The following is a 16,273-nucleotide window of genomic DNA, read 5'->3' as shown; positions in this document are numbered from 1 at the left end:
GCCACAGCAGAATATTCAGTCCGCACAACAACTTGGCACAGGTTTTATGCCAGATGTCCTTCCTAACGCAACCCTCACATTTTATCTGGGCTTGGGACCCAGTGGCTGGGGGGGTTCGGGCACTGGCTGGGTATCGAACCGGGGCTTCCGCATGGCGAGCAAAACACCTACCACTGAGGCACCAGCGCCCGCTTTTATGGTGTTAAGATTAAATTAATAAATCTTACATTGATGTTAGTACCTCTATGTACTCCATAGTAAATATTATCAAATATGAAATAAAATGTTATGTCCATAGTTTATCAATAAATATTTTCTGTGTTTTGCTTCGACGATGTCCTCACCAGGCTAAAAAAAATTGGGCAACTCAACATCGAGGGAGACAATATTACATCCTTACCGGTTTCCACTTTGTTCATCCAATTTTTTCAGGATGTAGTGGGAACATGGCTCAGTGCTTTAAAATTTTAAGAGCTTCGAAACAATCAAATTTCATTATTGTAGTTAACATATTACTTTAAAAGATTAGAAGGTATAATAATTTTTTTTTTTTTCACAGTTCCTTTATTTTGGGCAACTCAATAATTCTGCAGCTAACGTTTTTGTTTATTAACAGCCATATCTTCCTTAGTAGACTAATATGTTGTCGTCATGGCTACGTTGATTTATCTAAAATAATGAAACCTGTAACAGAATATTGTTTATAACTTTTAAAATAACAAGCTTTATTAGCATTCATGAACAAACATCATCCGTTTAAATTTTTTTAAACATATACAGTAGTAGTATTTTGTTAATACACTCTGGAATATGCTAATTTGTATTGTTATAATACCATGTGATCACGCCACAGATTAAAAAACAAACTTGTTTTAGAAAATATTGTAACATTGTTGTAAGTTGTATGACTTATGTGAAAATTCCTGAGAATGTCATCATTCTTTCTTTCTTTCTTTCTTTCTTACTTCATTTTTGTTTATTGTTAAATAAGTCAAATATTTGGATCTACATAACATATATAATCATCATGTATAAACGGCAGGGAGTTTTAGAGAGACTTCTCACCACTTCTGCTAAACATTTTGTATAAGTGCAACACACAACCTATGGGACATGACAAAATTACAGATGCTGAAAAAAAAAGGATTTCAGAAAGGTTACACATAAAACCTAAAAAAAAAGGCTCTGAATCCCCAAAAAGAACATGTAAAATTCAAACTTTCATCCATGTTAAAATGCACTGATTTATGTTTTCTGAGAGCAATGTGAGCAGTAGAAATTATGCTACTCCCTGATACAGTACATTTGGCACCAATCTGAGCAAGCTAGGACTAGAAATAGACACCTAGTAGATGAGCTACAATTTATATTGCATAGTAATAATTTGACTAAGGCCACATGCTAAGTTTCTGGCTGATGTACTGTATTATATGAGGTAATGTACTGAGTAACATACTGATATATTAGTATATATTGACTAGTCACATCCATTTAATGTTTGCACAGTATATCAAGATTTTTACATGATAAAAATATATGAAAAAGCTTTAATTACACATCTAATTCCATTTAAAGTAAATCAACATCAAACTTTATGGCAGTGCCATTTAATGCAATGTTCTTCATAACTACAATTTGTACAGGGGTTATAGAAATTTAGTTGAAATATTCTGAATTCAAATCCCCTAATGCCCTTGTTAATGTGCCAGCATTTTTATTTCTCTTTCAGAGTTAAATGTTGGGCAAATGGTGGTCATACTTAGGCTTGTGCTTGTTCTTTAGCTCAGATGCCTGGGAGGTGGTGCTGCTGGTAAGTTGAGGCAAATACTGGGCCTAGAAATAAAAATGTTTTCTCAATCAAAACTCATTTTCAATGATTCAGAGAATTGATGGATAAACAACACATTATAAAGGCCATGTGCCTTGTCAACCATTTTTATAGAGGTGCCCAAAGTTGTTGATCAAAAGGAAGTAGGCAGGTCTTACAATGGGTCTTAATGGAACTACAGACCTATTCATGACTGGAATATAATTAATATAGGAAACGTGAAAGGTCTTAATACTTTGTATTTAAATGTAAACTTGGTTTTAATTATGATGATTTTTTTATTGTTCATCTGAGTGATTAGGCCAAGTATTGTTGGGTTTGCTGTACTTTTAGTAAAAAAAAGAATAATTTAATGTTTTTAAACCTTGCTTAACATAACCAATAATTGATGGTACTTTTGATGGCACTTTTTCTATACAGTACTTGCTATACTCTTGCTGGTCATACAATAATTTACCACGATAAGATACATGGAAAAATGCCTACAGTATACAGTATGTTACTGCACAAGACTTCCTCTTAATATAGATGCCTGGATAGGATGCTACGTACCCCTGGCACTCTGCGTCTAGCACCTTTCTCATGGCGCCTCATGGGTCGATCACTTTCTCGTCCCCAACCAAGTCCACCCTCATCCTGGAAGTATGGCAGCTCTAATAACTCCTCACATGTCAGTCTGTCAGCAGGGTCCATCATGAGACAGGACTACACACAAAAACACACACACAATTTAATGCAATCTGTGTTTATATAAAATTATATTACTCTATATGTATTACATCCATATTTATGAATATTACCTTCATCACAGTAACGGCATGAGGCGAAGCACCATAGAACTTCTTCTCAAGGGGCTCCTGCAAAAGCCATGATTATTAGCTTAGCAATAGCGCAAGTTTTGTAGTGTGTGTGTGTGTAAAAGAGAGAGGGAGGGAGAGAGAAAGAGAGTTTAATCTTACCATGGTATCTGGTTCAGGAATGCTGACTCCACTGAAAAAAGCATTGGAGCGAAACACCTGCTGGTGTCGAGGGATCAGGTCACCTGAAGCAAGACAAATTAAAATCATTCTTTATAGGGCCCTATTATGTTGGGTGAGCAGAGTCAGGGATGCAAAGTAGATTGTGTTTGTACTTTTGGGAAAGATTGGAATTCGCCGCTAAGCAATGTTCTAAACTGGGTCAGTCATCCATATGGAAAAATTGAGGGTGCTTTTATATTAGTTGGATGGCAATTATATAAGTTGGATGGCTATGTAAAACCATGGAAGCTTCAGACATGAAACTCTTTTATGTAGTATATGGGTGTGGCTGCAGAGGCATGGTAAAGGATCAGCTGTGGTCAGAAAGGAGTAAGGTTAAACATGTGATGATTCTAATCTATGTCCTGTTATTGCCAATCTATTTATTTGTGTCTATGCACTTTCAGTAACTCCCTTAACTAGCAAGAGAAAGTATGTGACATAATTAGCAGAGCTGACAACCGTGCACTCACTCACACACATACATACCTATATACTACCAGAAGTCTGAGATGCACCCTTATTCTGTCAAGTTGAGCTGTGATTTTGTCAATTTTTTTAACTGTTAGGGAGATCAGGGAGGGATATAAGGGGAAGCATCAGACACAGCCCATTCCCCTCACAAAAACCATGAAAGAGGTTGAACCAGGTAGGGGAATTAGAATGGATGATGTTATGGGTAGGGCTTGTGTGACTAGAGAAGGAGATCCCTATTTGGAATTTCCTCAATGCATGCAACAATCTTGCAGAGGGTAGAATGGCTCAGAAGTGCCTGAAAGATTCATAGATATACTGTCATCAGAGGATTACCAACTTCTGGTAATGTCCTCTTCATTAGCCCTGGGAATGCAAGATAAGTCAATTAATGCATTACATTACATCCTCCTAGGACAAGCTGTCTAGTTCTTATGGAAGTCCAGGATAAGCTCTTGATCTAGAATGTCCAAGGCAATTGCAAACCCAGTTGCAAAGGAATGGTTGATCCTCAAGATCCAGGGCAGCACTAGACAGACTCTGCTATCCTCCCAGTCTGACCACAGACAACAGACTGGCTGAAGCCCCCATTAGACAACAGAAGGCCTTCCAAAAATTACAAACAAATTTGGTCCACAGTCTGACTCCAGATCAATGGGTTTGCCATGCACCTGGACCATATGCACGTAGGGTGAAGCAGCCCAGCTGAAAACGTCACAAAAGACCAGACATTCTTGCTCATACTGGACCGATAGAAATGGCCTAAACCCCCAGGTCATCATAGCCCCCAGATATGCTGTGAAGGGGTGGTTTGCCCTGATTAGAGGACCTAAGGTTGCAGGCTTAATAGGTCTTAGATTTTTCCTGTCCATTTCTAGACTTCTGAGATCTTTTGATTTAACACACTGAAGGCGGCTGCCAAGGTGCTAAAATTCTCCATGATTTCCTGGAAGCACTATACCAAGTGGAGAGAGGTGAGCTGTGGGCACTCCATAACAGCCCTAATCTCAGCCCCATCCATGCTAATACTCAGAGGCCACAATAACCAATACCAAGCCTCAGATGCCCTCTTAATTCTTCACAAAGACATAAGGCCAATGACATAAGGCAAATTAATTCTATTAACATTGTACCAACATCAGCCAGAAATTCCCTGGTGAAACAAGGGGAACCTAAAACCTAGGTGGTTTTAATGATACTTGTTTTAAAGTTATGGCTGATGAGTATTTACTCCTCCATAGCTTGATCCTCTGAGATAACACTACCTTCACTTCCCATCACACCACCCTGTTGTTGATTGTTTTTTAATAACCGCATGCCCAGTTGTGTATTTTGTCACTAATCATGGGGTGTAACTTTGACTAGAGTAATTTGTAAAAGTGTTTAATGTCTTAATGCTTTTGCTCTGTAAACAGTGGGTTAGTGTAACTCTATTAGTAAATTTAGTGGCACTCCAATAGTACTTTTTTATTTTTTACTGATCTTGTTTAGGTCATACCCAGTGTCTTGCGGATAAGGTAAAGCTGATCTACATCTGAGCGTCCAGGCCACAGTGGACTTCCAAGAAGGAGTTCAGCAAAGACACAGCCCAGCGCCCACACGTCCACCGGGGGGCCGTACTGTGTGTCTCCCACCAGAAGCTCCGGTGCTCGGTACCAACGTGTGGCCACGTAGTCAGTGTAGATATCACCTGGGCCAGCTGTCACATACAAACACATCTCCATACTGACCTTCCGTTACAAAAAGCTAAGTTATAGGAATAAAATATACAATATGTACAATGAAACCTAAGAAGCTAAGCTTTAGACAGTGCTAACTGACTGGGAGGCCTAGAATTTACTCACACAAGACTAGAGACAAAAGTAGCAAACATCTCAAATTAAATGTGGGGAGTAGGTATAGAGGTAAATGTTTTGGTTGAATCCTGTCCTGTCCACATTGTTACTCACACCTCAAAGATTAATTGGCGTGTGTGTGTGCGTGTGTGTGTGTGTGTGTGTAACCCATTTATGAATACAAGTAACTATAGGCACATGCCAATAAAGAGAAAGAGAGTTTGTGAATGACAGAGGAATGACTAAAAAGGTAACCTACTCAGGATGCGGGCAAACCCAAAGTCACACAGCTTAATGATGCCTGTCTTGGTTAGAAGGATGTTTTCTGGCTTCACATCCCGATGGATGCACTGTTGGACACATTGTTGGATACTGAATATTAGAGATCTTACATACAACAAATAGTAACAGGCAAACTGTACCGGTTCATGCATTTGAAGCCAAGTTTATGCCTGCATTACACCATTAAGAGAAGCATATACTGACAGGGTGATCTCACGTTTTACTTTTCCACCACATCACGTGTGGTAAAAATGCTGGCCATTGAGACAGAATCTCCAGTAACAGTTTTTTTTCTGGATGAGCAGCAAAACAATTGGTAGAATAACTACTGCTGAGTTTCATTTATAGCAATCTGATATATGAGATGAAACTACATGTGTGTTCCTGTACATAAGGCCTATAGTATGATTTTTTTTTCTTATTTGCTGTAAATTAAACAGCTATTTGCCAAATAAATAAGATAGTTTACATAAATGCAAACACATTCTCAAACACTATGGACAAATCTTAATTTCCAAAATATTTTTCATCTATAATTTTTTTTTTTCAGCAATAACACATAATCAAAGTATGAAGTGGTTATCATGCTCAACTTGATTATTTATTAATAATTATTTATTATTATACAAAGGACATAGTAAATCACGTTGAAAATAAAATCCCTGTCATAGCACAGTGAACTTATACAGTATGCATATGCATCTAAAAAGAATTAGCAAATATATCAAATGTCCGCTAAGATGTTCTCCTGGAGGGCAAGGAAAGCCAGGCTTCCTATGTTTGTTTGTTTTTTTGAATGTACTTGACATTTCTAAAATATTCTATTTTGCTTTTATAATACAGTATACTCTTCTTTGCTGTTGCTGACATATTTTACAATAAGTGAAACAGCGCCCCTCTAAAAGTGGTGTGGTAAAGTATTTTATTTGAATGCTATTCTACTCCTACTGTTGACTTGTGTTCCATCATAGAGGAAACCAGGATGGTATCACCATAAAAAAATACAGTTGAGAAAAATCGAGAATTGGTTTTGGCAGGAACAGGTTTTGGCAGAATTCTGGTTGGATATTTGCTCTTCGTAGGAGATTTGGTAGTGTTCAATTACATTTGCTAGTTTTCTAGCATGGACCTGAATTCTCTACATGGCCCAAACCTTTTTATTAGAGATACTTTAAAAAATTAATGTTTTTTTTAGCTATTATTATTATTATTATTATTATTATTCAGCTAATGATTTAAATTAACTCTGTGGATGTCTTCTGTATCAGCAGGGGCATGGTCGAGCATCGCCTACAGAGAAGGAGGAGGCTAGTATAGCCAACAGGTACCATGTAATGCTTACCAATAGTGGCTCATTATGCATTTTATTTTATCCTGTGTTTATGTGTTCTTAAAGAGAGAAGACCTGAGAGCACAGAAATCCACTAACTGCACCCTGTGCATGTATGGGTATGTGTATGGGTATGTGTACTGAAAAGAAACAAAATTTAATATAAGAAAAAAAAATTGACTTGCATCTACAATCCTCCACACATCAACTATGCAGACACATATTTGGATAACATAACATTTACAGTAATGACTGGCAGCAGCACATGCAACAGCTCAGGGCTGCCCTGAGACTTCAGAGGCACTTTGAACATGACTTTCAATAAGCACTTGTCACACAACAAATCTACCAGCTGTATTAATTTATGTTCACTACTCAGAAGTTGAGAGTCTTTGGGCTTGTCGAATTATTATTTTTTTTTATAGTTTCAGGACCTTTAAACTCACATTAATAATCTATGTAAGTCTTAGGTTCCTTTTTGGGCCTGTATGTAATATTTTGCTTTATATCTTCAACAAGTCTTTAAGCCAACATTTCAAAACAACTTCACCTGTATTATAATAAAGAAAACACTATTTAACAGGGAGAGATTATAAAGCAACAAAAAGCTGGATACTGACATTGTGTTTGTGGCAGAAGTTGACAGCCTGAAGAATCTGCCAGACCATGCTCTTCAGCTGGACCTCAGGAACCCTACAATACAATACAAAAAGGGGGGAAAAAGCAAAGGTGCTGATGCTTTGACATCAGCCTACAAAATGCTGCATATCTGCAATACTTCTACTAAAATAAAGGAAAGAAATAAAAAACTAGCTTAGTCTGGTGACCTTTAGCCAATTACTATACTGATGTTTTCACTGCAGGTCTGTATTATTCTTTTAAATGTTGTTCTTTTCATCACAATTCAGAGCTGTCAAGATTTAGTTTAATTATTTGAATACAGGAATGCTGTGAAGCACTAATCTGAACATTGACCTAAAAGGTAGATAACGAAAATGTACCCCTTCATCTGCAACAATACATAAATCTTAATATTTTAATTCAAGACATATTCAATTAAAAACATAAACAATTCTCCAAAGCAACACCCACATATACACATAAGCCTCAAGACTAAAATCTGCAGGTATAAAAAAAAAAAAAACGGATTTCATGGCAAAATTGTGCACCTCAATTGCAATAAAAGATTTAAACACTATTTAGTCAAAACGTTAACTATACAGTTACACATGACTCTGAACATGCATGTATTATTTGTGCATGTATAGGCACAGACCAGAATCTATGTATCCACGATATATCATACTAAATTTTTATTTATTTGTTTAATGAAATGGAAATTGTGGAATGCAATTTGAGTCCAATATTAAATACATAAATATAACAGTATAAATAAATGTCTCACTCACTCATATAGTCTCTCTACAGGGTTAGTCTCTAGATAGATAGTCTCTCTGTCCTATACAGGGTTGGGGAAGGCCTGTAGGCTATCCAAGAGGACTCGGGGCACTAGGTGGTGTGCACTAAGGTAAGGGTGCCGATCCATTGCAAGCCACAAGCATGCAGACGCTCAGACAAAAACTACAGTTAATTTACAAATTCCAGTCACCTAATCTGCTGCTGTGGGAGGAGCCTACAAAGCAGAGGGAGAACAGACAAACTCCAAACTAAGGAGGGAATTGACCCCTCGACCATGAAGAACACCAACTTACACTGCCACTGCACATAACAGAAATCTGAATATGTCAAAAACTTCCTCAGTGAAGTCTGGGTATAATTATTTTTATCTAAATATGTGAATAAACAGTCCCATAAGTCTAAAGTAAAAGTACATAAGTTAATACAGAAGGACTTACCCTCTGGGGTGCTTGTCGAGTTCGTTGAGGACAGTTTGCTCACAAAACTCAAAGACCAAGTGAAGTCTTCTCTTTCTCCTGAATACCTCCAGCAGGTTGACCAGGTTTACATGCTTTAGTTGCTGCAGGGGGAACCGGGGGAACAGAATGATTATGAATTCAGGTAGGCTTTAATGAGATAATGTACATTCTACTACTGTTTTTAAAACATCCAAGGTGTTGCATTTGGCATCTGGAAAAAAATGCAGAAGTGGACTAAATTCTCTGATAAAATAAAACACTAAATTTACTTAAAATATTAAAGTTCACAAATTTAAATATTTATACATGTTTTTTTTAAACAATATAGTTTCAATTATTGGAAAATGTCCCTACATAGTTAGCGCAAACCTTGGGATTTAATTTGAATGATAACAGGAAAAAATAAACCTATATAATATAGATTAGGTAGGGGTAAGTTGTTGCTATAAAGAGCATAGATAGCTAGTGAGATATATTTCCTAATTGCATTCTCTTTATGCATACATTATCTATCATAAAAGCATAAATATAAAGCTATTCATTTATTTTTTCAATTACTGACAGATGACTGAGCAATGAAACATTAATTCTTAATATTTAACTTGCTGGTTTGTTAAATCCATATTTTCATTGCTTTACTATTTTAAGTACCTAATATAACTCAAGAAGCAGACAATACAAATCACAAAGAAAATAATGTTATTGATCTTGTTGCTAAGGCAGCTTATATTAGAAATCTACTTCCTTTTGTACCTTTGTGCTACAGGTGGATAATTATGTATTGTAACTGTTAAAGTCATGAAGGGAATTTTAGGTTGGTGAGTTAAAACCTGCAGTGCAAGCTTTGGAAAGACTAAGACAATAAGGATTGAGACAGAATGACGAAGATAGGGGAAGAAAAATATACATACCTTTAGCATTCTGATTTCCCTTAGTGCTATCTTCTTGATGACTGGATCATCCTCGGATTCCACAAACTTCTTGATGGCAACTATCTGGCCTGTTTCCTTGTTCCGGCATTTAAACACCACTCCATAGGAGCCCTCGCCAATCTTAGCCAGCTTCTCGTACTTCTCCATGGTACAGCGTGTGAACTTGAGCTCATGAACACTTTAAAAAATAATTAATCATCAAATCAGTTAATGACTTAATTTTCAGTACTGAATTAACTCCAAAATGCGAATACAACAGCATTGTTGAAACAAATCTGATTAGTCAGTATGCAAGTAATTAGGCTCTAGAGACATTTAATAAACAAACAAATTTTTATAAAAATCAAGCTGAGGAAATTCTTTAGGACAAAGGGGAGCGAGAAGGGGAAGCTGATATGGAAATGACAGTTTGTTTCGGTAAAATCAGAAAAGATGGAACACACTAACTTGTCTCTTTCACAACATTAAGTCCAACTGAATACTGTTCGGTGTGATATGTTATTCTTTAATAAATTAAATCAAATCAAATCAAAGTGTAATGAAGTGTGAGCAAATTGCTGAGGTATACAACATTCAGCCATAACATTATGACCACTTTGGGCTCACTGATTCATGTGGGGGTGAATGCTGACCTGTGTAGTCCGATCCAATACAAGGGCTGCTGTAGCTCAAATTACTTGATGCTGGTTCTGATAGAAAGGTGTCAGAACACACAGTGCATCACACTTGTGTGTTCTTTCACAGTGTGGTTGCACACAGGGCTGCATAGCCACGGACCAGTCTGGGGGCCCATGCTGACCCAAAAGCTGCCTACAATGGTTATTTGAGCATTATACAGTAACTGGTCCACGGAGCAATGGAAGAAGGTGGCCTGGTCCGAGGAATCATGTTTGCTTTTACATCATGTAGTTGTGTGTGTGTGTGTGTGTGTGTGTGTGTGTGTGTGTGTGTGTAAACTACAGGATGGTAAGAAGGCAAGGTGCTGTGAAACCTTGAGTCCTGCCATTCATTACCAAAACATTGTTACTGATCTTGTACTAGGCTGTACATTAAGTAGCTATACTTGATGCATGCTTTTCGGCAGGAAAAGGGGGCCTACTGAATATTAGTCATAATCTTATCGAATGTGAATGGAATAATACACTTTAAACTATTCTGTTATTTTAAAAAATCACGACACTGTACATATCAACAGTCTCCACTGATTCTTCTAGTGAAAAACTTCTGTAAAAACTCAACTTCCAAATTGGCAAAGAACCTTAACTGTCGCTTAAGAACAAAATTATGTTTTGTTTCTTTATTTGTGTCAAGTTTTATTAGAAAAAATAATGTTGTTCTTACTTTTCATGTAACTTTTTGTTTGTAGCTATGCTTGGCCCACCGTCATGCTTATCATGGATAAAATAATGTGTAAATATACCCTGATGAATATAAAAGATAATTCTAGCATGCTTGAAAAACATAGATAAGAATGTTTTGGAATAATTGATGACCAGATCATTTTTACCTATGTTTTCTCAAGCATGCTAAAATTATCTTTTATATTCAGCATACAACATGAATAAAATGTCATCCCTATTTTTATTGTATCTGTAATATAAAAAAAATACAGGTACAATATCCATAAAAAAAATGAATGTCATAATAATTAATCTTTTGTTTGATTTTTATTGCTTCCTATAAAGGTTGATTCCCATTTAAACTACTTTTCAGTAGTTCCAGAGAATCCCATGCGACTTTCAATGAAGTTATCTTCCCTTCAAGTTTTGCTTTATGTTTAATGAAGAAAATCAGATTTTTCTGATTTTCATCCTCAACAAATTCGCTTAATTTTTTAAAAAACTTTTAGAATATTATTTTAAAAGTATCTTTCATGTGACACTCACTTCCTTATCTTCTATACAACTTTATTCTGTATACAGGGTTGCGGGGCCTGGAGCCTATCCAAGGAAACTTAGGGCACGACACGGAGTACACCCTGGACATGGTGCCAATCTGGCAATTTGGAAATGCCAAGTCTGTATGTCTTAGGACTGTCGGGGGAAACCAGAGTACCCAGACGAAACCCACCAAGCACGCGGAGGACATGCAAACTCCATGTACCCAGACCCGAGGCGGGAATTGAACCTGGACCGTGGAGGTGCAAGGTACAGTGCTAACTACTTTATATTATATAGATTTAGGATTTTTATAGATATATAAAGGGCAGTCACAAATAATTTCTCACTTCCCTGTACTAAAAACATAAATGCTGCTGATCATTTGAAACAGTATGACCCACTGCATGTATTTTATTGGCTGCCATTCCTGAACACCATGCATGCACACACTCATTCACACCTAGGGGCTACTTATAGCGTAAATAAAACTTTAAAACTGTACTTTGGTTTCACCTTTAATTATTCCCCGAGTCTTCGGTACCGGAACCGTTATGTTTCAGATCACTGTTCTGCTGGTTTCCAGTGCGTCGTCATTCCTTAAAGTTCCTCCCTTGGTTATTACGGTCGATGACAGTTATGGAAAAAGTATATATATTTAAAAATTCAAAATAATACTCAAGAAAAAATAAAAATAAAAAATCCACATTTTACCCTAGCTCAGTCCACACCTGTGAGTGTAAGTTAATCTTTTCCTGCAGTCCCGCAGTTTACTTCAGGCCACATATAGAGTAACTTAACCTCTTTAACTGGGTTGTATCCCAAATCAAACAAATATGTATTTAATACTGGGTAAACCCATGCTTTTTTACACTATATTTCCAGGCTATGAAGTAAACTAATACGGGATTGTGGCGGTGTTTGGAATTTAACCCTAGCTGACTGCGTGCTACCTGACGCTCATGTATCCTAAGCAACGGATCTAGGCAACGCGAGAAGTGCACATCCGGGTCACTCAGCGCCTCAGCCTCAACAGACACGAAGATGAATTACATTTTGTGTGCGTTTTGTATCTATTTTATTTAGTTTGTTTTACTTTAATATATATAATAGAACATACACTGTTGCTCAAAAGTTTGGGATCACTTGCAAATCTTTGTTTTTGTTTAGTGATTTATAAAAGTACTGGGAATTTCAAAAGTATAAAATAACATATGGAATTAAGTAATTTTGTAACAACAACAGTAACAGTCAGTTGGTATTATAAGGCACGGATGTCAGTCTTTCTGAAATAGTACTTTAAAGAACAGTATTGTCAAGTGCATTTGTAAAACCCATTAAGCACCGCAATGAAACGGCTCTCATGAAGAGGATTCCAGGAAAGCAAGACCAACACTTACCTTAGCTGCAGAGGAGAAGGTTATTTAGAGTTATTAGCTTTAAAAATCAACAACTGACAGCACCTCAGATTAGAGTCGTTAGAAAGCCGTTACAGACAATGTAGGAAAAAAAAAGTCAGGAAGGAAAGACCATAGAATAAGAAGGCTTCATCCTTGTGTAATAAGGGCTACTTAATTGTTTTGTGAAGTGGGTACACAATATTAAGTGACTACAGTCTATGCATTTTTGTAGACTTTTACACATACAATATACTCTGTCTTTGTATGTGTGTCTCTCTCTCTCTCCCACACACACACACACACACACATTCTTTATACCGCTTACCCTGTACAGGGTCACCGGAGGCCTGGAGCCTATCCCAGGAGACTCGGGTTACTAGCCAGGGTTCACCCTGGACAGGGAGCCAATTAACTGCACTTTAGAAGCGCACTTATGGGCAGTTTGGAAATGCTAGTTAGCCTAATCTGTGTGTCTTCAGACTGTGAAAGAACATGCAAACTTCACACACACAGGCGCTGTGGACACCACCATGCCACCAGACACTATACTGTATACTGTAAATTTCAAAAGGCACATATTACTATAGTGTTTGCAATGAACTCATCAAAAAATTTTGCATTAATATGTTTAAAAGTTTTCAGTGTGACATTTTTAAATTACAGCATATCTCTTTTGTTATCAGTTTGTTACAAACTATAGCTATTGCATATTTCTGGTTAAATAGATAGTTCAGCAATTAAATGTTTCTTTGCGCCTGTAAATGTGTCTGGAGGGCAAAATGTTATAACTGGTGTTGATTAAAAACACAGGCTATACAATAACAGGATGTTTTCACAAAACTGAGATGTGCGTGAGACATGTGGAAAAATACAGATTGCTTCGAGATGCCCTCAAAGCAAGGTGCCAAATCTTATGGACGTCTTCCAATATGACAATTGAAAACAGATGATATCACTTTAACTGGCCCATGCAAGTAGTTTTTCATCAGTGTCACGTTAGTTGTGCTAAATACTTATGTATACTACTTTATACTGTATACTAATACACAGTTGAAGCTACTAAAGACAAAACTGATTTGATCAAATAAATATTGTGCACATTTATTCACATTTATTCACATTTTTCACTCTGAAGGTGTTTTTCCACTGATGAGAACTATTCTCGTAAGAATCTTTTCTTATAACAACCACATCAGGCGCCACAAAACCTTTGACCGAATATGAAGTTGCAAACTTGTCATCTATCACTATGGGGAAAACCAAAAGACTTTCAACATGAAGCTAAAATGTAAACATCTGATGTAAGTAGAAAGTAAGTGCAAAATGATTTTTTTGCCAAAGTACTCCCTGAACACTTTCGCACGGTTCTGTTGATGTGAAAATGGACTCACCAGCAGACGAAACTGGTGAATTTGATAGAAGCCCAAACCACACTGACCTAACAGTCCTGAAAAGACCCATTTCACAGCAAACATAGAACATGCTTAGGATAGCTGTATAATAATGCCACTCGACAGTCAGGTGCATCATAAAGCAGATAGGGAACATAAACCATCAACTTTATCCATGCCACAAACCAGTCAAAAACTAGGTGATATATCTATTACCAGCCTCCTGCAGTTAGTTACTGAGGATGAATGAATAATCGTTGGAAAGCCATCACACTTTGCAGCATCATGTTAATGATTGCAGGGTTAATTCTGCAAGATCCATATCGAATACTTTGCTGTGTAAAAGTGACATTCCTAGTATGCATGTTATATGTATAGAAGAATAAAAAAAATGTATCCCATCTGATTTGGCTTGACCATGTTTTTGCACTTGACCTGTGCTATGGACATGGCTAAATAAGGCAAATTCACAAACGTTCATGGAAGTGATGCAGTCGAGAAAGCCCTGATGTTATTATTAGTATTCATTAATTTTTAAAGGGCACTGTGGTTTACAATATTGCCATACAGAGTCTCTCACTATTTTATTCATTACAGGCTTGAAAAGGGTCTCTGTCACTCAGCTCTGGCCTTTCACATGGCTTAAATATTTTAAAAAGAGCTGATGAGCTTAGCTAAGGGAAACATACATTAGTACGGCATTTCAGCATTTTACTAGCAAGTGCAATTCACCCTGCAAGCAGTAGATAGCTTTAAAATGCTAAATTACCATAGACAGATTGTAATTAAGTGTTCATAATTTGTAAATACTCAAAGGCTTCTTTTTTTAAGTTTTAAATGGCATACTGTTTTGACATAGCATTTATAATTTAATAGGATAGAATGCAATTTAAGACGAAGTACTAATTAAGTCAAGATCACTGTGGTTATATGTTTCCCTGTTCTGATGTTGGTTTTAAATAATAACGGAAGCTCTTGATCGATATTCTTCTGATTTTATGTATTGCTATGATTTTTCATTATTGGCCATTTTAATAATTACAGTAGTAAAATTAGTAGAAAAAATGAGTAAAATTACATTTCAGTGTTCCTAACAAAGTGGAGAAATAATTTTGTGATCAAGTGGATAGATAAAATTATATCAACATAAAATGTTGTATAAAAATACATACAGTTATGTCTGTATGGGGGATACATCTTTGCATATTTTGACAAACTGAACTCTTATAAACTATCATATATGTTTTGTCCCTTTGGTCTTTTGCCTGACTCGTTGTCACCACATCAGATAATTTGGTCTGCGATTTATTGGCACAGGTTTGACACTGGATGCTCTTCCTGCCTCAACCCAACTCCAGGCTTGTGACTGGCACCAATAATGTCCTTGATCTCAATGGCCAGCTGTTATATATGGGCGCAGGGGTAAGGTCCTTGCCCAAGGGCCCAGCACTGGCAACCCCAAACAAACAACTCTAGTGCTTTCTTCACCTACAATATGTAGCATTTAAATGCCTTTACAGTTACAACTGGTTCATGATAAACCTATGATCAGTTTATTAGGTCAGTAATACCTGAGTATTTGTTGCATTCTCGGCAATGTATTATCAACCTTGATTTTGGAGTTTGTGATATACTCTATGTCCACTAGGCGGCAGCATATATCCATCAATTTTCACAACAATATTTAACTAATGGTGTTCCAAGACGGTGTACAGGGTGTTTCAAAAGATGAAATGAACACCTATTTTGCAGAATTTTCTTTCTAAATTGCTTATAATTAGTTTTCGGTATAGTATGGTTGCATAGTGGTTAGCATTGTGGCCTTGCTCCTCCAGGGTCAGGTTTCGATTCTCATCTTGGGTCTGTGTGCATGGAGTTTGCAAGTTTTCTCTGTGCTTGATGGGTTTCCTCCAGGTACTGCAGTTTCCTCCCACAGTATAAAGACATGTTGATTAGGCTAATTTGCATTGACATCTAGGTGTTGAAATGGTAACCAGAAAAAAAGCCCTTAAATATAATATATATATA

At 36.8% G+C, this 16,273-nt stretch overlaps 1 protein-coding gene across 2 annotated transcripts; it reads right to left on the bottom strand.

Annotated features, from left to right (window-relative positions):
* Nucleotides 1-787: 787 nt before the first annotated feature.
* LOC128512880 (cyclin-dependent kinase-like 1) lies at nt 788-12,231 on the bottom strand. 2 transcript variants are annotated; one of them, XM_053486365.1, is made up of 11 exons: nt 12,169-12,231; nt 11,971-12,067; nt 9,557-9,755; nt 8,625-8,746; nt 7,389-7,461; nt 5,416-5,506; nt 4,820-5,020; nt 2,788-2,870; nt 2,629-2,685; nt 2,381-2,533; nt 788-1,833 (listed from the first exon to the last, which is right to left on the bottom strand). In XM_053486365.1, exons 3-11 carry the CDS (start codon nt 9,722-9,724, stop codon nt 1,732-1,734), a joined length of 1,050 nt encoding a protein of 349 aa, XP_053342340.1. In that variant the 5' UTR covers nt 9,725-9,755; nt 11,971-12,067; nt 12,169-12,231; the 3' UTR covers nt 788-1,731. The 2 variants fall into 2 exon arrangements, with proteins under 2 accessions (XP_053342340.1, XP_053342341.1); XM_053486366.1 differs by lacking the exons at nt 2,629-2,685; nt 12,169-12,231 and having other exon boundaries at nt 11,971-12,127.
* Nucleotides 12,232-16,273: the final 4,042 nt, after the last annotated feature.

Source organism: Clarias gariepinus, chromosome 25, assembly GCF_024256425.1.
Source record: "Clarias gariepinus isolate MV-2021 ecotype Netherlands chromosome 25, CGAR_prim_01v2, whole genome shotgun sequence".
Lineage (NCBI taxonomy): Eukaryota > Metazoa > Chordata > Actinopteri > Siluriformes > Clariidae > Clarias > Clarias gariepinus.
This window is presented reverse-complemented; position numbering and strand designations above follow the sequence as displayed.

What these genes read in the sequence shown, in the direction of transcription:
- LOC128512880 (XM_053486365.1), bottom strand. Translation starts at nt 9,724, where the DNA reads ATGGAGAAGTACGAGAAGCTGGCTAAGATTGGCGAGGGCTCCTATGGA. An exon ending in TGGGTTTGCCCGCATCCTGA is followed by an intron (nt 5,021 to 5,415) that starts GTAGGTTACCTT and finishes TGTATGTGACAG; the next exon opens with CTGGCCCAGGTGATATCTAC. An exon ending in CTAGACGCAGAGTGCCAGGG is followed by an intron (nt 1,834 to 2,380) that starts GTACGTAGCATC and finishes TTTTATTTCTAG; the next exon opens with GCCCAGTATTTGCCTCAACT.